The sequence below is a fragment of the Erinaceus europaeus genome, chromosome 7 (genome assembly GCF_950295315.1).
Source record: "Erinaceus europaeus chromosome 7, mEriEur2.1, whole genome shotgun sequence".
NCBI lineage: Eukaryota > Metazoa > Chordata > Mammalia > Eulipotyphla > Erinaceidae > Erinaceus > Erinaceus europaeus.
The window spans coordinates 15183492-15206569 of NC_080168.1; the positions used below are offsets into that span (position 1 = coordinate 15183492).

General features: G+C 48.3%; 2 protein-coding genes and 1 long non-coding RNA gene across 7 annotated transcripts in view; 2 read left to right on the forward strand and 1 right to left on the reverse strand.

The window, feature by feature from the left end:
- Window positions 1-1532: 1532 nt before the first annotated feature.
- Window positions 1533-18885, forward strand: SLC23A3 (solute carrier family 23 member 3). Of its 2 annotated transcripts, XM_007520614.3 has the most exons (12): window positions 1533-1797; window positions 1931-2088; window positions 2192-2289; window positions 2465-2538; window positions 2680-2861; window positions 6418-6541; window positions 6693-6807; window positions 8873-9126; window positions 10874-10979; window positions 11114-11281; window positions 16362-16457; window positions 16558-18881. In XM_007520614.3, the coding sequence occupies exons 1-12, from the start codon at window positions 1657-1659 to the stop codon at window positions 16854-16856; spliced, it is 1815 nt and encodes a 604-aa protein (XP_007520676.2). In that variant the 5' UTR covers window positions 1533-1656; the 3' UTR covers window positions 16857-18881. The 2 variants fall into 2 exon arrangements, with proteins under 2 accessions (XP_007520676.2, XP_060049849.1); XM_060193866.1 differs by lacking the exons at window positions 2465-2538; window positions 10874-10979; window positions 11114-11281 and having other exon boundaries at window positions 16558-18885.
- On the reverse strand, window positions 9007-19597 carry LOC132539385 (uncharacterized). The gene is made up of 5 exons (XR_009550636.1): window positions 19227-19597; window positions 11458-11516; window positions 11154-11385; window positions 9621-9693; window positions 9007-9141 (listed from the first exon to the last, which is right to left on the reverse strand). It is a non-coding gene; the product is annotated as an uncharacterized LOC132539385 (long non-coding RNA).
- NHEJ1 (non-homologous end joining factor 1) overlaps window positions 19106-23078 on the forward strand; it is a 131234-nt gene continuing 127261 nt past the window's right edge. For all 4 annotated transcript variants that reach the window (XM_060193867.1, XM_060193868.1, XM_007519767.3 and 1 more), the window contains exons 1-2: window positions 19106-19256; window positions 22213-22389. In XM_060193867.1, the coding sequence (XP_060049850.1) occupies window positions 22213-22389 (177 nt within the window). In that variant the 5' untranslated portion in view covers window positions 19106-19256. The remainder of the gene's footprint in view (window positions 19257-22212; window positions 22390-23078) is intronic.

Genomic DNA, 23078 nt, shown 5'->3' on the forward strand with positions numbered 1-23078 from the left:
TTCATGGAGTCCTGACCCTACTGTAAACTGTGAAGATCTGTGTAAGGTAGCCTGTTCTCTAAAAGCCAACCAAACAAAAATAAACACTAACACAAGCAATAAATAAGAAAATCAAGAAAGGACACAGAAATACATTATTCTGGGAGTTGGGCGGTAGCGCAGCGGGTTAAGCGAAGGTGGCACAAAGTGCAAGGATCGACTTAAGGATCCCAGTTCAAGCCCCCAGCTCTCCACCTGCAGGGGAGTCGCTTCACAAGCGGTGAAGCAGGTCTGCAGGTGTCTATCTTTCTCTCCCCCTCTCTATCTTCCCCTCCTCTCTCCATTTCTTTCTGTCCTATCCAACAACAGCGACATCAACAATAACTACAACAATAAAATAACAAGGGCAACAAAAGGGAATAAATAAATATAAACAATTTAAAAAAGAAATACATTATTTTTTAAAATTTATTTATTTATAAAATGGAAGCACTGACAAGACCATAAGAGGGGTACAAGTCCCACCAGCAGAGTGCTGTATCCCATCCCCTCCCCTGATAGCTTTCCTATTCTTTAACCCCATGGGAGTATGGACCCAGGGTCTTTATGGGGTGCAGAAATTGGAATGTCTGGCTTCTGCAATTGCTTCCCTGCTGAACATGGAGAAATACATTTTTATTTTTTTTCCAGAGCTCTGCTCTACTTTGGCTTCTTCTGGTACTGGGAGTTTGAACTCAGAACCTTTGGTGCCACCGTCACAAAGGTTTTCCTGCATAACCACTATGCTATCTCCTCGGTCTACACAAATAAAATGTTTTAGAAACTTTAAAATGAGATCTGTTCATATTTTTCTGAGCCTAGCCATCTAGATGTTTCACGTGTAAACACAACATCATTTTTTTGCATATTTTTGAAGATTCTGTTTGCCAAGAATGCATCTCTGTATGATTTACAACTGCACTTTGCTCAGCATGTCCCAAGCACTTGTTCCTACTTTGGAACATAAGGTCACCAATGGCAGTGCTGCCTGTGCACCTGTCTCCCCGGAAAGTCTGGTGTCATTGTCACCGGAGCAAGCTTCCAGGTGACTGAGTGTAGGCATGGGTGCTGAACACCTTTGCTTCCTGCTTTGTTTACTGTGTCACAGATCTGTTGATCTATTTGTACAGAGTAAGACTGAGACCAGAGCACTTAGCTCTGGCAGATGGCAGTGCTGGGGATCAAACCTGGGGGGCTCCGGTGTGGCAACATTGCACTCTGCCACTTTCTGGTTCATTTGGGCCCATGCTATTTGACTGAAAAAAAATATGCGACAGGACTGGAGAAACAGCTCACTTGGATAGTGTGCTTTTACCATGTGCACTACCTGGGTTTGAGCTCTACCCACACCACGTTGGAGGAAACTTTGGTGCTGTGGTCTCTTGGTCTCCCCACCCTCCACCCCCCTTCTCTGCCTATCTACAAAACAGAACTCACCAGTTAATGGCTGATGGAATTTGCACAAGAGCTGGGCAAAGGTGAACAGGGCCACGTCCTGCTCCAAATCCCTCAGCCTTTGCTGTGCTTCACTGACTACCCCCTAACCCCTCCCAAAGCCCTCAGCACCTGGGGCAGTTAACTCCATACAAATGCTGGCCTTATTCGGGCTGCTTCACCCACCCAGGTAAGACGAAAGGCATGAACATGAGCATGACCCGAGCCCCCTCCCAGTCCAGCCCTCTCCGGGGTCCCCGGGATGCACCGGCCCCTGCTGACTCCGGCCCCTACTCTCACTCCTCGGCGCCCCCGTGGGGCCTCAGCTGTCTTCTGGCTCTGCAGGTAGGAGACAGGCGCAGGACTTGTGCCGGCTCAGGGGAACTTTGCGGGTGGGGAGTGAGTGGGCAAGAATCATCCCGGGGATAGTCCAGTCCTCCCTGGTGTGAGGTTCACCCTCCCCCCCCAAACCCCGCAGCACCTGTTGGTCCTGCTATCTGTCCTCTGTGCCTCCCACCTGCTCCTGCTTCGAAGTCTCTCCCCAGGAGGGCTCTCCTACCCCCCTGCCCAGCTCCTGGCCTCCAGCCTTTTTTCCTGTGGCGTGTCCACGGCCGTGCAAGCGTGCATGGGCAGCAGGTAAGGGGAGAGGGCAGGGACCTCAGGGTGTGTGTGCAGAAACTCAGGGAGTCCCTTTGGCTACCACACAGCTCATGACCTGCCCGGACTGCTGCCCCTATAGGTTGCCTCTTGTCCAGGCTCCATCCTTCGAGTTCCTCATCCCCGCTCTGGTGATGACCAGCCAGAAGCTTCCAGTGGCTATTCGGACACCTGGGAACTGTGAGCAGGGTCGTGGGGATGGGCTGGACTGTGCACAGGGCTGAATGTGGGCAGTGATGGGGCTGCTGGGTGTGGCTGGGAGGGTCTTGGAGCTGTGCCTGTCACCAGCTAGGACCACAGAGCAAGGGGCCCCCACCTCACCCCCACCCCACCCCATGCCCCCAACTCTCCCCAGCATCCCTTGAGCTGCACCTTTGTGGGGGGCCTGGCTGCTCTGACTCAGAGTTCTGGGACACACCTCTCCGAGAGGTAAATAGGGGGGAGGGGAGGGGAGGAGGGTGAAGGGTGATCCTGGGCTGGGCAGGGTCCCAGTTTGCACTGCCCTGGGAAAAAATTATCTGGAAGGCACTTGCCAAGGTTCTCCCTGTGGTCCTCTGTTCTCTCCTCCAGGCGTCTGGGGCAGTGGTACTGTCCGGGCTGCTGCAGGGGACGCTGGGGCTTCTGGGCGCTCCCGGGCATGTGTTTGCCCACTGTGGGCCCCTGGTGCTGGCCCCTGGCCTGGTTGTGGCGGGGCTCTCTGCCCACAGGGAAGTGGCCCTATTCTGCTCCACTCATTGGGGCCTGGCCTCATTGTAAGTAAGTCCTGATGTGTGTGTGTGTGTGTGTGTGTGTGTGTGTGTGTGTGTATAAGAGTGTGTGCAGGGGTGACCAAAGGCATGTGTTGACTGGGGGTGTGCAGAACTGCTGCCTCTGAATTTGGAATCAAAGCCTTTGCTGGGTTCCACTGGTCTCCCCAACTTACCCACAGCTTCTGCCACCTCCCCAGGGGCTTCCTCCTCCTCCTCCTTCTTCTCCTCCTCCTTTTTTTCCTTCTTCTCTCTCTCTGTCTTTCTCTTTTAGAAATTTTATTTATTAATTAATAAGAAAAATAGGAGGGGAGAGAGAAAGACCCAGACATCATTCTGGTATAAGTGCTGCCAGGGATTAAACTCAGGACCTCATGCTTTGAAAGTCAATACTTGATCCACTGTGCCACCTCCCGGACCATGGGACTTTCTTCTCTGTAAACCCTTTTAGAGTTTCTGTCATTTTTTCTTCTTCCTCCCTCATGATGCCACCACCTGTTCCTCCCCCTTCTCCCTCTCTCTCTTCCCCCCCCTCCCCCAGAGCACTGCTCATTTCTGGGGATTGAACCTGGGACCTCAGAACCTCAGGATGAGAATCTGTTTGCATAACGATTCAGCTGTCTTCCCCACCTGCCACCTTCTTATTCCTAAAAATCTTCCTCCTCCTTATTACTGTTGCTCCTTCCATCCTCCTTTTCTCTTTCTTCTTTCTCTTTCATCTTCTTCTCCCTCCACCCTAATCCCATGGCAAGATTTTCGCTGGGGCTTTGCGCCAGCATGATTCTAACACTTCTAGTGTGATTTTTGCTTTTTCTTTTTAATTTTTTTTAATTTCTTATTTATAAAAAGGAAACATTGACAAAACCATAGCATAAGAGGGTACAACCTTGCACAATTCCCACTACCAGACCTCCGTATCCCACCCCCTCCCCTGATAGCTTTCCTATTCTTTATCCCTCTGGGAGTATGGACCCAAGGTCATTGTGGGGTGCAGAAGGTGGAAGGTCTGGCTTCTGTAATTGCTTCCCCGCTGAACATGGGTGTTGACTGGTCGGTCCATATTCCCAGCCTGTCTCTCTCTTTCCCTAGTGGGGAAGGGATCTGGGGAAGCGGAGCTCCAAGGCACATTGGTGGGATTGTCTGTCCAGGGAAGTATGGTTGGCATCACAGTAGCATCTGGGAACCTTGTGGCTGAAAAGAGAGTTAACATACAAAGCCAAACAAATTGTTGAACAATCATGGACCTAAAGGCTGGAAGAGTGCAGATGAAGAGTTGGGGGGCCCTCCATTTTGTAGATAGCTAGTAGGCATATTTTAGTTATATTTCAAAGGGCCTGTAGCTATACTAGTGTTTTTTTTTTTCCTGAGCCTGAAATCTGATATGCAGGTGGATCCAAGTTCTTGTCTGGGGAGATGATGTCATGGCTGGAAAAAGGACCAGAAAGCTGGATCAGGGGAAGAGAGTAGCTCCCTAATATGGGAAAGGGGTATAAATATTCTTGACTGTAAACCCCATCAATTTGATGTGATCTGGGGCCCATAATTAGCTTATGTGACCTCTGCATCCCTCTAGATCTGAGAATTAATTAATTTTTTAAAGAAACTTTATTTTTAATTTTTTCCCCTTTTTTTGCCCTTGTTGCTTATCGTCGTTGTTATTGTTGTCATTGTTGGATAAGACAGAGAGAAATGGAGAGAGGAGGTGAAGACAGAGAGGGGGAGAGAAAGACAGACACTTGTAGACCTACTACACCACCTGTGAAACGAACACCCTGCAGGTGGGGAGCCAGAGGCTCGAACCAGGATCCTTATGCCAGTCCTTGTGTTTTATGCCATGTGTGCTTAGCCTGCTTGACTACCACCTGGCTCCTTTAAAAAAAAATTTTAATAGAATGATAAACAGAGAGGGAGAGCCAGAGAGAGATTGGAGACCCCTCACAGCATTACTGCACCACTCGTAAAGCTTCCCCCATGCTTGTGCTCCCATGTGGTGGCTGGGAGCTTGAACCTAGGTCCTCACACATGGTTAAATATGTACTGTACTGGTTGAGCTATCTCACAGCCCCTTCTTTCTTTCTTTATTTATTAATATTTATTTTATTTATTCCCTTTTGTTGCCCTTGTTGTTTTATTGTTGTAGTTATTGTTGTTGTGATTAATATCGTCATTGTTGGATAGGACAGAGAGAAAATGGAGAGAGGAGGGGAAGACAGAGAGGGGGAGAGAAAGACAGACACCTGCAGACCTGCTTCATCGCCTGTGAAGTGACGCCCTTGCAGGAGGGGTGTGGGAGGATTGAACTGGGATCCTTACGCCAGTCCTTGTGCTTTGTGCCATGTGCACTTAACTCGCTGTGCTACAGCCCAATTCCCTTTTAAAAAATTTTTTTATGCAGGTTTTTTTTTTTCCCCAACCAGAGCACTGATCAGCTTTAGCTTATGGTGGTGCAGGGGATTGAACCTGGGATTTTGGAGCCTCAGACATGACAGTCTGTTTGCATAACCATTATGCTATCTACCCCTGCCCTTATGCAGTGCTGAGGAATGAACTGAGGGTTTCTGATACACTCAGTGCTGCTGATTTGTTGGCTTGGCGCAATTTAAACAAAGTCTAGGTCAAGGGTAGATAGAATAATGGTTATGCAGAGACTCTCATACCTGAGGCTCCAAAGTCCCAGGATCAATCCCCTGTACCACCATAAACCAGACCTGAGCAGTGCTCAACTAAAACACATGCACACACACATACACACACACACACACACACACTATATATATATATATATATATATATATATATATATATATATATATATATATATATATATATGGGGGCAGGGTGGTGATTTACCCAGTAGAGTGCATACATTAACATGCACAGGGCCCTGGGTTCAAGCCCCTCATCCACCTTCAGTAGGAAGCTTTATTTTTATTTATTTCCCCTTGTTGTTTAACGTTGTTGTTGGATAGGACGGAGAGAAATGGAGAGAGGAGGGGAAGACAGAGAGGGGGTGAGAAAGATAGACACCTGCAGACCTGCTTCACCGTTTGTGAAGCAACTCCCCTACAGGTGGGGAGCCGGGGGTGGGGGTGGGGGTGGGGCTTGAACCGGGATCCTTATGCTGGTCCTTGTACTTTGCACAATGTGTGCTTAACCCGTTGCACCACCGCCCGACTCCCAGTAGGAAGCTTTATAAGTGGTGGATGAGTGCTGCAGGAATCTCTCTCTCTCCTCCCTGCCAAAAAATGACTGCTTGGAATGTAGGAGTTGGGCAGACACCAAGTCCCAGAGATAACTCTGCTGGCAAAACAAACTTAGGAGGAAGGAGAGAGAGAGAGAGAGAGAGAGAGAGAGAGAGAGAAAGAGAGGCAGTTTGAGAGGAGAGAAACAGAGAGACACCATAGCACTCACTACACCACCATCCAGGAATCCCCCCCCCCCCCAGTGCTGTCCATGGTGGTCCCATGACACACTGGGGCTAGATTACAGGGCCTTGTACACAGCAAGGCATGTGCTCTACCCACAGAGCCAGCCCCAGACCCTAAAGCTTGTTCTCTCCCAGGCTTATCCTGCTCCTGGTGGTCTGTTCCCAGCATCTGGGCTCCTGCCGACTAACCCCACACCCCTGGAGGCCACTGTCAGGCTCTTCCGCTCACAGCTCTGCCCCTGCCTTCCGGCTCCTCTCGGTATGTGGGGGCCTGGGCAGGTACAGCAGCGGTTAGAAGGCCTGGCCTAGAGCATTAGCTCAGTCCTCTGCCCAGGTACTTCTGTGTGATTCTCCCCAAGGCTGCTGGAAGGTTCTTGGGAAGGACTTCCCCGTCTGACTCTTGCCTGCAGGTGCTGATCCCAATGGCCTTTGTGTGGGTCCTCTCGTCCTCTCTTGGCCATGGCGGCACCCCCCCAGAACTATCTGCCCCCACCCCGGCTCCGTGGCTCTGGATGCCTCACCCGGGTAGGTCTTCTTGTCCTCCATTCTCTTCCTCCAGTAACGGTTTCTGTTTCCTTGGACTCATGATTTATGTGTCTGGGGAGATGGCTCAGTAAAGCACCTCCATTATGTGTGAGGCTCCAGGTTCGAGCTCGAACACTGCCGCAGAGCACCAAAGACAAAATAGGACAACTTTACGGATGGTAGAGTAATGTTTTGTGCTCTCTCTATCTTGATCAAAATAAAATAAAATAAAACGAAAAGAGCATGGGGGCTGGGGAAACAGTATAATGTTTCCTCAAAAAATTTTCATGCCTGAGGATACAAAGTCCCAGGTTCAGTCACCAGTACGTGCCTGGGATGTGGTGTAGTGATAGAGCATGAGACCCGCATACATGAAACCCTGGGTTTGATTCCCAGCTTGGCATTAAAAATATTTATCTGAGGGGCTGGGTGGTGATGTACCTGGATGTGCACATGTTACAATGTGTAAAGACCTGGGTATGAGCCCCCAGTCCCCACCTGCAGGGGAAAGCTTCACAAGTGGTGAAACAGTGTTGCAAGTGTTTGTCTCTCTGTTTCTCTCTCCCTGTGTCCCCCTTCCTCTCAAGTTCTGGCTGTCTCAATCAATAAGTAAAGATAATAAAAAAATTTTAAAAATTGGCTCCAGACCAATTTTATTAAATATAATATATGATTTTATTATATGAAATGTATAATTTATTATATACAATATTTATAATTTCATTATATATATATAATTTTTTGAGGAGGGAGATAGCATAGGTTAAGCAAAAGACCCTCAGGGGCATGAGATTCCTAGGTACCAAGTTCAATTCTCTGCACCTTCATAAGTCAGAGCTGAACAGTGAGTGCTCTAGTTAAAAATCAAAAAAATTATATTTGATTAAGATTTATTTGTTTAAGGGGATCAGGTGATGGAGCATGGAGCACCTTGTTGAGAACACATGTTACAGTGCTCAAGACCCTGGTTCAACCCCCTAGTCTCCAGACCTGTATGGGGGAAATTTCACAAGTGAAGAAGCAGGTTTGCAGGAATCTCTCCTCTCTGTCTTCCTATTGTCTTCTCAATTTCTCTCTATCCTATCAAATAAAGAAATACTTATGGGGGCCAGGCAGTAGCGCAGTGGGTTAAGTGCAAGGATAAGAGTAAGGATCATGGTTTGATCCTCTGGCTTCCTACCTGCAGGGGGTTCGCTTCACAAGCGGTGAAACAGGTCTGCAGCTGCCTTTCTCTCCCCCTCTTTGTCTTCCCCATCTCTCTCCATTTATCTCTGTCCTATCCAACAACAATGACAGCAATAACAACAACAATAAACAACAAGGGCAACAACAGGAAAGAATAGCCTCCAGGAGCAGTTGATTCATAGTGCAGGCACCAAGCCCCAGTGATAACCCTGGAGGCGGAAAAAAAAAAAACTTTTTTAGGGAGCGAGGTGGTGGTACACCTGGTTGAATGCACATATTACAGTGAGCAAGCACCTAGGTTCAAGCCCCTGGCCCCTGACTGCAAGGAGAAAGTCTCAAGAGTGGTGAAGCAAGCCTGAAGGTGTCTTTCTTTCTGTTTCCCTCCTGCTCATCTCCTTCTCTCTCTCATCTTCCTCTTCCCTTTTAATTTCTCTCTGCTTCTACCCAAAAATAAAGGAAATACAACCCCCCCAAAAAACAAGAAACAAATAAACAAACACCCTTATTTATTTGTGGTGGGGGGCTGGAGGGAACCAGAGTATCACTCTGGCACATTCAATGCCAGGAATTGAACTTGAGATTTCACGCTTGCAAGTCCAACACTTGAGTTCCCATGCCCACCTCCTGGGCCAATGAATTAAAAATAGTTAACACATTTCATTTGTGCATTAGGTCCTGGGCTAATACAGGAGAGAGGAATTACGAGAGGAGCATGTCAGTCCTTGGCACAGGTGTTTACTCTATTTGACATTCAGAGCCTAGTTTCTGCAAGCCCCCACCCTCCTACAGTACGTCTTATCCAAATTATGCCACACACACCTCCAGTCCAGCATTGGTTTTGTGGACCTACATCTAAATATTGCTCTTCCTCTCTCCCCAGCGGGGTGGGACTGGCCCTTGCTGACCCCCGGGGCCCTGGCTGCGGGCATGTCTATGGCCTTGGCCGCCTCTGCCAGCTCCCTGGGCTGTTATGCCCTCTGTGGCCAGCTGCTGCTTCTGCCTTCACCACCTGCACATGCCTGCAATCGGGGGCTGAGCCTGGAAGGGCTGGGCAGCATGTTGGCTGGGCTGCTGGGGAGTCCTCTGGGTGCTGCCTCCAGCTTCCCCAATCTGGGCACAGGGAGCCTCTGTCAGGTATGTGGGTCTTCTCTGCAAGAGAGGATGGTGGGGAGGTGGGGCCTGGAGGGGGTTGCTGCAGATTGGGGAGGCAAGGGGACACACATGGAGGGTTTGCCAGGTGCAGCTGTCTGTCACATTAACCATTTTACTTAGGGATGTGAAGAACTCTGGGGACACAGGAAATCAATCAGGGTTAGGGAGACAGCATAATTGTTATGCAAAGAGACTCTTCTGCCTGAGGCTCCAAAGTCCCAGGTTCAATCCCCCATACCACAATAAACCAGAATGGAGCAGTGTTCTGGTAAAAATAAAACAACAACACAAGAAGATTTCTTTAGAGTGGAGGTAAATAGCATAATGGTTATGCAAACAGACTCTCATGCCTGAGGCTCTGAGGTCCCAGGTTCAACCCCTACACCACCATAAGCCAGAGTGGAGCAGTGCTCTGGTAAGTTAATTAATTAAGTAATTAGAGGGGACAGGAGGTAGTTCACCCAGGAGGCACATACCTTGCTAGGGAAAGGAACTGGCTTCCAGCCCTGGCATCACATGGGAAGCTCCAGTGTTGTGCTGTCTCTTGCTCTGTGTGTGAAATAAAAAGGGAAAAGTCAGGGCTGGGGAGATAGCATAATGGCTCTGCAAAAAGACTTGATGTCAGAGGCACTGAAGATCCCAGGCTCAATTCCCAGTGCCACCATAAGCCAGAGTTGAACAGTGCTCCGATGAAGGGAAGGGAAGGGAAGGGAAGAAAAGAAAAGAAAAAAGAAAAGAAAAAGAAAAAAAAAAAAGAAGGAAGCAAGAGCCTGGTTGCAGCCTGGTGGTTGTGCAATGGCTAGAGAACTGAACTTGCAAGCATGAAGTCCAGAGTTCGATCCCTGGCATTACATGTGCTAGAGTGATGCTCTGGTTCTATCACTGATAAGTAAATATTTTTATTTATTTATATTTATTTATTAATTCCCTTTTGTTGTACTTGTTTTATTGGTAGTTATTATTATTGTTGTTATTGAAGTCATCATTGTTGGATAGGACAGAGAGAAATGGAGAGAGGAGGGGAAGACAGAGAGGGAGAGAAAGACATCTGCAGACCTGCTTCACCGCCTGTGAAGCGACTCCCCTGCAGGTGGGGAGCTGGGGGCTCAAACCGGGATTTTTATGCCGGTCCTTACACTTTGTGCCACTTGCACTTTACCCACTGCACTACCACCTGACTCCCAAGTAAATATTTTAAAAAATATTTTATTTATTGGGGGCCAGGTGGTAGCCCAGTGGGTTAAGCACACACGGTGCAAAGCACAAGGACCAGCATAAGGATCCCGGTTCGAGTCCCTGGCTCCCTACCTGCAGGGGGTCTCTTCACAGGCGGTGAAGCAGGTCTGCCGGCATCAATCTTTCTCTCCCTCTCTCTGTCTTCCCCTCCTCCATTTCTTTCTGTCCTATCCAACAATAATGACAGCAACAACAGCAACAACAACAACAAGGGCAACAAAAGGGAAAAATAGCCTCTAGGGGCAGTGGATTTAAAGTGCAGGCACCGAGTCCCAGACATAACCCTGGAGAGGAAAAAAAAATACTTATTTACCCCTTCATTGGGTAGAGACCAAAGGCAGAGAAAGGGAGGCACATGCAGCACTGCCTCACCACCTGCAGATGGGAACCAGGGGTTGAACCTGGGTCCCTATGCATAGTGTTGTGTGCACCTTACTGGGTATGGCACTGCCTAGCCCTGAGGTGGCTGTTCTAATGTCTCTCCCTCATGCAGGCTGGATCTCGGCGAGTGGCCTATTTGACCGGGCTGCTCTCTGTGGTGCTTGGGCTGTCCCCAAGAGTGACTCAGCTCCTTGCCACCATGCCACTGCCTGTGCTCGGTGAGTGAGCGGCTCTACCTGCAGGGCTGGCATTGACCCCACTCCCTGACCCCAGGGGTCCCAGGGGGAAGTTCCTGCCAATCTCTGCCATGCTAGCCCCTGCCACCTCCTCTGGTTTCTTCCCTCCGAGACAGGTGGGGTGCTGGGTGTGACCCAGGCTGCGGTTCTGTCTACCGGCTTCTCCAGCTTCCACTTGGCTGACACTGACTCTGGCCGAAACATCTTCAACGTGGGCTTCTCCGTCTTCATGGCCTTGTTGCTGCCCCGGTGGCTTCGGGAAACTCCAGCGACACCGAGCACAGGTGGGAGGAGGAGTTGCTGGGGGCTCCGGCTGCAGCCTTCTCTGCTCACTGGTGTGAACAGCACATCTTTGACAAATAGGTGCTTTTAATTCATGCTTGTTTATCTGATAAAGAGAGAAACTGAGCTGGATGAAGAAGATAGGGAATTAGAAAAGAAGGGCCGGTCAGTGACACACCTGGTTGAGCACACATGTTGCAGTGCATAAGGACCCGGGTTCAAGTCCCTGGTTCCCACCTGCAGGGGGAAAGCTTCATGAGTGGTGAAGCAGGGCTTGGGTGTTTCTCAGTCTCTCTCCTTCTCTACCTCCTGCTCCCCTCTCAATATCTGGCTGTCTCTATCAAATAAATAAAGATATTTTAAAATAATAATAAAAAAGAAAATAGAAAGAGAGGGGCTGGAGAAACAGCATAGTGGCTGTGCAAATAGATTCTCACACCTGAGGCTCAGAGGTCCTAGGTTCAATCACCAACACCACAATAAAAGCCAGAGCTGAGCTCTGGTCATTTTCTCTGTGCCTTTATTCATTTCTCTCTCTATCTCTCTTCCTCTCTCTCTAATAAAACAAATAAAATAATACTAGAGAGAGAGAGACAAGAGACACTCCTGCAGCACTGTTTCACTGCTTGTGAAACTTCACTTCTGTTGGTGGGGACTGGGGACTTGAACTCTATTCCTTTTACATGATAATGTTTGTTCTCAACCAGGTGCACTACCAGTCAGCCCCAACAAATATGTCTGTCTGTCTGTCTGTATTATTTTTTTGATAAAGGGTAAGAGTCAGAGAGTTGGAGAGGCAGAGAGATAGATGCAACACTACTTCACTGATCCTGAAGTTTCCTTTCTGCAGGTGAGGCCTGGGGGTTTGAACATGGTCATATGGGTGTTTTACTGGGAGCATTACTGCCCACCCCAGTTTAACAAGTAGTGATTGCATGCTGTGCCATTCTGTTGGGGTACAAAGGTATCTCAAGGTGGGATGGTTTAACAAAAGAGGTGAAAGGTGTAGGACAGGACAGAGAAGGTTCAGATAAAAACTGTGAGGCTCAGCAGTGAGACAGACAGCAGCTGCTGTTTGAGGTGATCCAGGGAAGATCCAGAGAGAAAGTAATGTTGACCAGGTCTTGAAAGATGACATGATTTAAACACACATTCCAGGGGCCTGGTGTTGGCTCACCTGATTGATAGCACATGTTACAAAGTGCAAGGACTCAGGTTCAAGCCCCTGGTCCCTACCTGCAGGGTGGGAGGAAGCTTCACGAGTGGTGAAACTGTGTTGCAGGTGTATCTCTGTCTCTCCCTCTTTATCTCCCTCTTCCTTCTTAATTTATCTATCCAATAAATAAACAAAAAATAAATATTAAACACACACACACACACACACACACGGTACGAACCACAAGGACCCATGTAAAGATCCCGGTTTGAGCCCCCAGCTCCCCACCTGCAGGGGAGTCGCTTCCCAGGTGGTGAAGCAGGTCTGCAGGTGTCTATCTTTCTCTCCACCCTCTGTCTCCCCCTCCTCTCTCCATTTCTCTCTGTCCTGTCCAACAACAATGACATCAATAACCACAACAATGTTAAACAACAAGGGCAACAAAAGGGAAAATAAATAAATATAAATTTTTTTTTAAAAAAGATCCTGGTTAGAACCCCCAGCTCCCCACCTGCAGGGAAGTTGCTTCACAAGCGATGAAGCAGGTCTGCAGGTGTCTATCTTTCTCTCTCCCTCTCTCTCTCCCCTCCTCTCTCTGTCCTGTCCAACAACAACAGTAATTACAACAACAATAATAATGATAACAAGAGTAACAACAAAGGAAACAAAATGGGAAAAATGGCCTTCAGGAGCAGTGGATTTGTAATGCAGGCACTAAGCCCCAGCAATAGCCCTGGAGGCTAAAAAAAAAGTCAATGCCCAAAACCACACACACACACACACACACACACACACACACACACACACACACTCCTGATGGGGAACCATTACACACAAACACTGAAGAAGCCACTGACTACATTCTGCGAGTAGAACAGGTAAGTCTGTCAGTTCAGGTTAACACATAGTGCTTCTCCATTGAGGGTGGTTCTGCCCCACAGGGCACCTGGCAGTGTCTGAGGTGGGGACATTTTGGCTGCTACAAACAGGGGATGAGGTGCTGTTGGCAGCATTTAGGACACAGGGCGGGAAGTTACCTGGCCCAAAAGGTCAGCTGAGAAACCCAGGCTGAGACATGGAGGGTAAGTAAGAAGGAGGAAGAAAGGCTGGGGCTTTTTTTATTCATTATTCTTATTTTTACATTGAGGCTTCACACATGTGCTATTTCACTTTTCCTTGTGGACTTTTGTTTATCCTTTACATTTCAGACAGAGGTAGAGAGGGATCAAGAGAGACTGAGGGAAGGAGCGACACCACAGCATAGCTCGTCTGTTTATAGAGCTACCCCTGATATCATGCATTGTGCTCCTATGTGGTGTTGGGAGTTCAAACCTGGGGCTGGGAGTGTGGTGAAGTGTGCACTCTACTAAGTGAGCTGTCTCTCAGCCCCAGGCTGGACTTTCTTTTATCCCTTTTCTCTAGATAGTGAGAGAGTGTGTAAAATACCACAGAGTCACCTAACTGCTCACGAAGCTTCTCCTTTGCATGGTACTCCCATGTGGTGCCCTGAAGCTCAGATCTATTCATGAATGGTTATGTATGTACTATAGTGGACATTAAAAAGATTTATTTATGTGGTCCAGGAGGTGGTGCAGTGCATAAAGCATTGGACTCTCAAGTATGAGTTCCAGAGTTCAATCCCTGGCAGCACATGTACCAGAGTGATATCTGATTCTTTCTCTATCATTTTTCATGAATAAATAAATTTTAAAAAAGATTTATTTACCTGTTCATGAGAGAGTGTGAGAAAGAGAATCAGAGCATCATGCTGTCACATGATGCCAGAGACTGAACTCAAGACCTCATGCTTGAGAGTCTAAGACTTTAACCACTCTACCACCTCCCAGACGGCTATTGCCCCTCCTCTTCCCTCTTCTGTCTCCGTTTACCAAAGCATTGCTCAACTCTGGTATATGGTGGTGTGAGGAATTGACCAGGGACCTCAGAGAACTCAGGCAAAAGAGTCTATTTTTTAAATAAATTTATTTATTTATTGGGTAAAGACAGTCAGAAATTGAGAGGGGAGGGACAGAGTGGGTGAGAGACAGAGAGACACCTGCAGCACTGCTTCACCACTTGTGAAGCTTCCCCCTGCAGGTGGGGACTGGGTGTTTGAACCTGGGTCTTTATACATTGTAACATGTGCGCTTAACCAGGTGTGCCACCACTCAGCTCCGAGTCTATTTTCATAACCATTATGTTATCTCCCCTGGTTCCCCTTCCCTTTTAAAAATATCTTATTTATTTATTTATTTGTTTATTTATGAGAGAGATAGGAGGAGAAAGAAAAAGAAACAAATATCACTCTGGTCCATGTGCTGCCAGAGATTGAACTTGGGACCTCATGCTTGAGAGTTCAGTGCTTTATCCACTGCACTACCTCCAGACCACTCCTCTACCTTTTTCAAACGTTTCTTTTTTTTCTTTTAACAATACTCTGCTCAGCTCTGGCTGTTGATTGTACTGGAGAATTAAACCTGGCATCTGGGAACCTCAGGCATGAAAGTCTTTTTGCAGAACCATTGTGCTCTTTCCCCAACCTCCACTTTTCCTTTACATAACAATTTATGGATGGTTGCACACCTGGCTGAATACACAAACTATAATAACGCACAAGGACCCAGGTCAAGCCCTGGGTCCCCACCTGCAGGGAGAAAGCTTTGCGAGTGATGAAGCAGTGCTGTAGGTGTCTCTCTTCCTATCTCTCCCTTCCCTCTTTTTTTCTGTCTTTTAAAAAAATTTCAAATATTTTATTTATTCCATTTTTTTGCCCTTGTTTTATTGTTGTAGTTATTATTGTTGTTATTGATGTTGTCATTGTTGGATAGGACAGAGAGAAATGGAGAGAAGAGAGGAAGACAGAGAGGAGGAAAGAAAGATAGATACTTGCAGACCTGCTTCACCACCTGGGAAGCGACTCCCCTGCAGGTGGGGAGCTGGGGCCTCAAACCGGGATCCTTATGCTGGTCCTTGTGCTTTGCACCATGTGCACTTAACCCGCTGTGCTACTGCCCAACTCCCTCTGACTGTCTTTATCTAATACAGATAATAATAATTTTTTTAAAGATTTTATTTATTTATTTATTTATGAGAAAGATAGGGGAGAGAGAGAAAGAACCAGACATCACTCTGGTACATGTGCTGCCAGGGATTGAACTCAGAACCTCATGCTTGAGAGTCTAGTGCCTTAGCCACTGCGCCACCTCCTGGACCACAGATATTAATAATTTTAAAAAGTTTATCATGGCATTTAAAAATCACCAAATACGGATCCTGGTTCGAGCCCCTGGCTCCCCACCTGCAGGGGAGTCGCTTCACAAGCGGTGAAGCAGGTCTGCTGGTGTCTTTCTCTCCCCTTCTCTATCCTTCCCTCCTTTCTCCACTTCTCTCTATCCTATCCGACAACAATGACATCGACAACAATAACTGCAACAGTAAAACAAGGGCAACAAAAGGGAATAAATAAATATTTTTAATAAAAACACCAAATATTCTTCAAAAGCTATTTTAATTCACTTTAGTAGTTATTTTACCTATTTAAGGAGACAATGTGAGAAACAGCCAGATCAACCCTCTGCTGGCATATGCGATGCTGGGGACAGAACTCATGACCTCATGCTTGAGAGTCTAATACTTTCTCCACTGTGCAACTCCCCTTGGCAGCAAGTTGGGGCATTTAACACCAACCTTTGCAGAGAAAGGGAGTCTGGAGTAATCAGAGTATAACAGGGAGGCTTGTGGGCGAGACAAGTCAGGGTGTGGAGCAGGGGCTATGGGCAAGGGCATGGGTGTGGGGACTGGAGAGCCTAGGGGTGAGAGATGGAACAGCCACTGAGAAAGATCCATTTTTAACCCGGTCTGGAGGCACAGGGGTACCTGGCCATACAGAGGCTGAGGCCCCTCCTGCCTGGCCCCACCCCATGCAGGTTGGAGCCCTGTGGATGTGTTCCTGCGCTCTCTGCTCAGAGAGCCCATCTTCCTGGCTGCACTGTTGGGCTTCCTCCTAGAAAACACCGTTCCTGGTGAGTTGAGGCCCGGCCCTGGAGATTGCAGTGTGTGTGTGTGTGTGTGTGTGTGTGTGTAGGCCCTCCCTCTGCTCCCTGACCGGCCTCTCTTTTGCAGGCACACGGCATGAGCGAGGCCTCGATCAAGGGCTGGCACCCTCTTCCACTGCCCCAGGGGCCTGGCTGCCTCGGAAATCCAGGGAGAAGGCTGCTGCAGAATACACGCTTCCCTTTCCCACCCCAAACCTGTGTGCCTGTGTCCCCCAGCCCCTGCGCCACTGCCTCTGCCCACAGCCTGGAGACCAGCCTGGGAACGAGGAAGGCGGGACTTCTGAGCCAGGAGAGACAGCTGATTTGTTATCTGGTTTGGGAGAGCAGTACTACCTTGGGCCTAACAGAGAACCGAGGTCCCAGTAATTATCCATGTTCATACTTTTGCTGTTGCTGGTTTAGCTCTGTCTCCCAGTTTCCTGGTCAGATCCGGGGCTCTCGCTTCTCCTACAAGATTGTGGAGTGTGTCTGGGTGCCTGCCTTCCTAAAAGTTCCATTTCCCCTCTAGGTGTGTTACCTTTCTACCTCTTACTGAGGTCTGAATATTCCAGAGCTAGACACATGGTTTAGAGGGCCCTGAAAGAATGAATGTGATTTTGGCATGTGAACTAACACTAACTTAAAAAAAATTTTTTTTTAATACCAGAGCACCACTCGGCTCTGGCTTATTGTCGTGCAGGTGACTGAACTTGGGACCTCAGGGCTGCAGGCACAAGAGTCTGTTTGCTATTATGCCATCTCCCCCAATCTATTGCTAGCACTTGAACCCTAGTATGCACTTAATAAATATTGTCTTTCGTGTCCTTGTGTAATGGCCCTGGAACTGTGGTGAGAAGTAGGGTTTCTGCCTCTTCCAAGGCACTTTTGTTTTAAAACAGTTCTGAGGGCACCCAGGGGGAGTTAAGTAGTTAGAATACAGGCCTCACCTTACACAGTGCCCTAGCTTCAATACTTGGTACCACATGGGAGCACCATGGACAGCACCCAGGGAGGGACTACTGTGCGTTTGTATTTCTCCCTTTCTCCTTTCTGTCTCTCCCTCCTCTCTTATTCTAGGGATGGAATAGTAAAAATACAGGCAGAGAGTGACCACTCAGTGATACCACACATACAACAAGGTCCTCAGTTCATTTGCCAGGGCTGAATAAAAAAGACTTAACTACTATCTAAAATCCAAAACCCAAGGCAGTCTGTAATAAAGATTTAAACAAACTTTAAAATAAAGATTGTTGGTAGCAAAAAAGAAGAAAAAGCTCATTATAGGGCTGGGGAGAGAACAGAATGGTTGAAGAAAAGAATTTCCTGCCTAAGGCTCTGCAGCTCCAGTTCAGCCCCCGGCAGCACCACCACAGGCTAGAGCTGAACAGTATTTTTTTTAAATTTATTTTTTGCTATTTGGGACAGTGGGAAAGCACTAAAATTGACCTTGACAAGTGAGCAGGCTTCTGGGTTGTGAAAAGTGGCTGGAAAGAATTCTTCAGGTACAGAGAGAGCTCCAGCTCAAACAAAATCATGAACTGTACACAGCACTAAAGGAGCTGAGCGATTTCAAGCTTCTCAGTGGGAATGGAGTAGAAGAAGTATGAGGGTGGATGTTTGGGAAATGAGGCAGAAGATAAAGAACGAGGTCAGTGGCTGGGGCGGCTCAGTGGGAAGAGGCCACGATCACTGGCATTGCATGAGCCAGGGTGGTGCTTTAGTCTCTCTCTCCCCCCTCCTCCTGCAACTACTACTATTGCACTGAGCATCTTTCTCTTATAACAGTTCTGGGGTTTATTTATTGTTAATCAGAGGGAGAGAACCAGAGTATCACTCTAGCACATGCAATGCAGGGGATCAAACTCAGGACTTTGTGCTGAGAGTTCAACACTTTACCACTGTGAGGAGCACTTTCACACTGAAGCTCTCTCTCAAAGATTTATTAGTTAATGAGAGAGTGGGGAGAGAGAAAGAACACAAGAGCAATACTCTGGCACATACAATGCTAGGGGTCAAACTCAGTATCTCATGCTTGAGACTCCAATATTTTATCCACCTTTACCACCCCCAGCTGCTATTGCTTTTTTTTTTTTTTATTAACAGTTTACCGCCAACTATTCTTTAAAAACATATTTTTATTCATTTACTAGTTCTTTTACCTATTTAATGAGACATTATGAGACACAGAACGAGAACATCATTTTGGCACACGCGATGCCAGGGACTGAACTCAGGACCCCGTGTTTGAGAGTCCAATGCTTTATCCACTGCACCACCTCTCAGAACGCCTCTTTACTCTTTATATCTTTATTGGGAGATTAATGTTTTACAGTCGACAGCAAGTACACTAGTTTGAACGTGCATAACATTTCTCAGTTTTCCATATAACAATGCAACCGCCACTAGGTCCTCTGCCATCAGCCTCCTGACTCTTCATCACACAAGTAAATATATTTTTTAAAAAAACAGGGCAGTGGAGCTTAAGGAAGCAGGAAATGACCTGAGCTGATGGACAAAACCAAATCTGGACTCCCCCCGGCTGCACCTCGGTGGGCATTCTCTAACAGGGCTACCAGCTCCCTGACCATTCAGCCTCTCAGCTCTGCGGGGCCAGAAGCCACACCCCCGAAGCCCCGCCCACGCCGCATACTATAGCCCCGCCCACGACCACGCCCCCACAGGAGACTCCACCTCCCCGCTGTGGGGGGGTAGCAATATTCTAGGCCTTTCGGTTTGCGCGGGCAGGCAGGCCTGCACCTGGAGGGGGAGCTCCCGCAGCGGCTCACGGTAGGTGGGGCGGGGCTTGGTTGGGGCCGTGGCGGGGGAGAGGCTGCTTGGACTCCGCTGTCCCGCCCGACTCGGGAGTTCACTTCCCCCAGGATCCGCGCGCGACCGAGACTCAGAGCAGGCCTCCAAGTGGGCGGAGCTGACGGGGTGTAGGCGGGGCCTAGGATACCGCGCGTGCGCAGTGTACCTCCTGACTGAGGGGCGGGGCTTGCGCGAGGTTGGTCCGCGATGCAAGGGAGCTACCTGTGGTCGGCGCTGTTCCCTGTTGGAGGAGGGTCTCCAACTACGCTTAGCCCTGTAGAAATGAAAGGTGGACCGCAAGCCCCATCCGGCCAGGCGGAGAGCACCTGGACGCCTGGTGGGGTCCGTGGGCGGAGCTGTGGTGAATGATCCAGGGTGCGGCCCCTGGCGAAGGACGGGCGTGGCCCGACCGACTGGTTTCTGGGGTGTTGCTGTCCTCTGCAGGATGGCGGTGGAACTGCACTAGGAGCCGGCAGGGACCTGCGTGCTACTCATCCCTGAATTCTAACAAACAAATAATTTAGACTATGTAAATGGACGAAGAGATAGGGACATAGCCCCACACATTAGAGCGCAGGGTCTGCATGCCTGAGGTCACAGGTTCTATTCCTAGCATCATTGTATGCCAGCTGAGTGTTGCTCTGGTTTCTTCTTTTTTAAAATTTTTATTTATTAAAAAGGAAATACTGACAAAAACCATAGGATAAGAGGGGTACAACTACACACGACTCTCACCACCAGAACTCCGTATCCCATTCCCCCCCCCCCATAGCTTTCCTATTCTTTAACCCTCTGGGAGTATGGACCCAAGGTCATTGTGGGATGCAGAAGGTGGAAGGTCTGGCTTCTGTAATTGCTTCCCCGCTGAACATGGGCGTTGACAGGTCGATCCATACTCCCAGCCTGCCTTTCTCTTTCCCTAGTGGCAGGGCAGGGCTCTGGGGAAGCGGAGCTCCAGGACACACTGGTGGGGTCATCTGTCCAGGGAAGTCCAGTTGGCATCTCGGTAGCATCTGGAACCTGGTGGCTGAAAAAAGATTTAATATATAAGGTCAAACAAATTGTTGACTAATCATGAACCTAAAGGCCGGAAAGGTTCATATGAAGATGGGGGGGGGGGTGTCCTCCGTTTTGTAGATAGTATTTTAGTTATATTCCAAAGAGCCCATGACTATACTAGTCCCCTCCCCCCCTACACCCCGAGCTTGACATCTGATATGCAGGTGGATCCAAGTTATTGTCTGGGGAGATGATGTCATGGCTGGAAAAAAAAAAAAACAGAAAGCTGGATCAGGGAAGAGAATAGCTTCCAAATATGGGAAAGGTATATAAATATTTCTGACTGTAAACCCCATCCGTTTGATATGATCCGGGGCCCATATTCAGCTTAGGAGCCTATTTGACCTCTGCATCCCTGTAAATCTGAGCTCACATTCTGTGGTCATGAGTAGGAACGGTCTAAGCTGCCCCAATACTATCTTCCTTGGCTGTAGCATAGAGTATGTTGTCCAGCCACCCTTTGGAGGATGGAACATCCTCTACCGCTATTGATCCATGCTCTGGTTTCTCAAAAATAAATCATTAAACAATAAAAATAAAGGCCTGGGGCATGGTGCATCTGGCAGAGTGTGCATGTGACCATGTTCAAGGACCTATGGTTAAGTCCCCGGTCCTTGTCTATGCTGTGCTTCAGGCCTCTCTCTCTCCCTCTCTCTTCTGCCCTTCTCTCCCCTCCTCATTTCCTCCTTTCCTCTCGATTTCTTTCTGCCCTATCAATGATAAGAAAGGGGAAAAATACGGCCAGTGGGAACAGTGGATTTGTCATGCAGGTACCAAGCTCCAGTGATAACCCTGGTGACAGTTAAAACAAACAAACAAAAAATAAATGGGTGAAGCAGGTCAACTTAAATGTTAAAGGTGGCCTGGAAGGAAGAAAGTTGAGACACAGAAGCCTTCAACTAGAGTAGATCCCTGGTGGTGGGAGGGATCCAGGTCTAGTGCTGAATGTCTGCTGTCACTTCACGGGGGCTGCTGACCCTGTCCGCTTGTGAACCCCACCCCCCCTCATCAAACAGAAACCTGACTGCAACAGGAGGGTCCTTAGCTTCCTGGTATTCTTAAGTAGAGGTTAGAATAATCAGTCCAATTTGGGTGACTCGAAGAAGGGGCAGGAAGATAATTCAACATGTTAGAGCACAGGGCGTGCATGCCTGAGGTCTCAAGGTCTATCCCTGGCATCACTATATGTCAGAGCTGAGCCTTGCTCTGGTTTCATAACAATAAGTAAATCTTTACTTTAAAAATTTTTTTTTAAAGTTTTTTAAAATTTTATTTATTTTTTTAAGATTTTATTTATTAATGAGAAACATAGGAGGAGAGAGAGAGAACCAGACATAACTCTGGTACATGTGCTGCCAGGCATTGAACTCAGGACCTCATGCTAGAGAGTCTGATGCTTTTTCTACTGCGCCACCTCCTGGACCACAAAATAAGTAAATCTCTAAAGAATGAAAATCAGGGGCAGGTGGTAGAAGTGCTGTAAGGGGGAGAACAGGCCTTGGTGTCTGTCTTTCTTTTTTCCTTCCTTCCTTCCTTCCTTCCTTCCTCCCTTCCTTCCTTCCTTCCTTCCTTCCTTCCTTTCTTTCCTTCCCCCCCTTCCTTCCTTTCTTTCCTTCCCCCCTCTCTCTCCCTTCCTTCCTTCCTTCCTTCCTTCCTTCCTTCCTTCCTTCTTTCCTTTCTCTCTCTCTCCTATCCCACCTTATGCTGCTGTGTAGTGGCTGGGGGCCTGAGCCTGGGTCCTACACACACATGCTAAAGTGCGCACTCTCCTGGGTGAGCTATCTCCATAAGATTTCCCAGTGGAGAGCAGTCGGTGTGTTGTCAGCTGAGGCTGACTCTGCTCTGGGCACGCTGCTAAGCACCACCTCTCCTGCAGATGGAGGAGCTGGAGCAGGGCCTACTGACGCAGCCATGGGCACGCCTCCAGCTGCCCGAGCACACCCTCCTGGCCAAGGCCTTCATCACCGGGCAGGGCTACGCCTTGCTGCTGTCGGATCTGCAGCACGTGTGGCATGAACAGGTGGACGCCGACACCGTCAGCCAGCGAGCCAAGGTCAGTACGGGAGCCGTGGAGAGACACTTCTGAATGTTAGGGGACACCAACCCCCCCACCTCCTGCCCCCAGTGTGCTGGTCTGAGTTGTAGTGAGTGTCCTGCACTTCTTCCTGAAGCCCTGGAACTTCTGCATTGGTGTGTGTGTGTGTGTGTGTGTGTGTGTGTGTGTGTGTGTGTGTATGTGCTGTGTAGAGAACAAGTAAGAGTTAAAGCAGGCTAGGCCAGTGGATCTCTGTGATTCCCTTCTTTTTGTTTCCTTCTATCCTGTTGAGTTTTTTTTTTTTTTTTTTTTTTTCCATAAAGAGCAGGGGAATGATCCTCAGGGTTTTGTGCATGTGCGATATTACAGGGCAGTTTTCTTGGCCCAAATTCTGTTGTGTTCTATTTTCTTTTTATTTTTTTTTCTTTGTTGCTGCCAGAGTTTTCACTGGGGCTTCATACCTTCTGGATTCCTGCATAGTTCCACTGCTCCTGGTAGACTCTTTTTTTTCAAATAGAGAGTGACAGGCAGGGAGAGAGGCAGAATAAAGGAGGGGAGACATCACAGCATTGCTCCATGACTTGTGAAGCTTCCCTTGTGTGGGTGTTCTCTTGTGGTGGCTGGGGTCTCGATCCCAGGTTCTCCTGCAGGGTAGAGTATGCACCCTACTGGGTGAACTATCTCCTGGCCCCTCTTGAGATACTTAT

Bases quoted from the DNA above. Each gene is read 5' to 3' on its own strand.
- SLC23A3 (XM_007520614.3), top strand. From the start codon at position 1,657: ATGAACATGAGCATGACCCGAGCCCCCTCCCAGTCCAGCCCTCTCCGG. The intron at 2,539-2,679 runs GTAAATAGGGGG...TCTCTCCTCCAG, and splicing joins GGGACACACCTCTCCGAGAG to GCGTCTGGGGCAGTGGTACT. The intron at 9,127-10,873 runs GTATGTGGGTCT...TCCCTCATGCAG, and splicing joins GCACAGGGAGCCTCTGTCAG to GCTGGATCTCGGCGAGTGGC.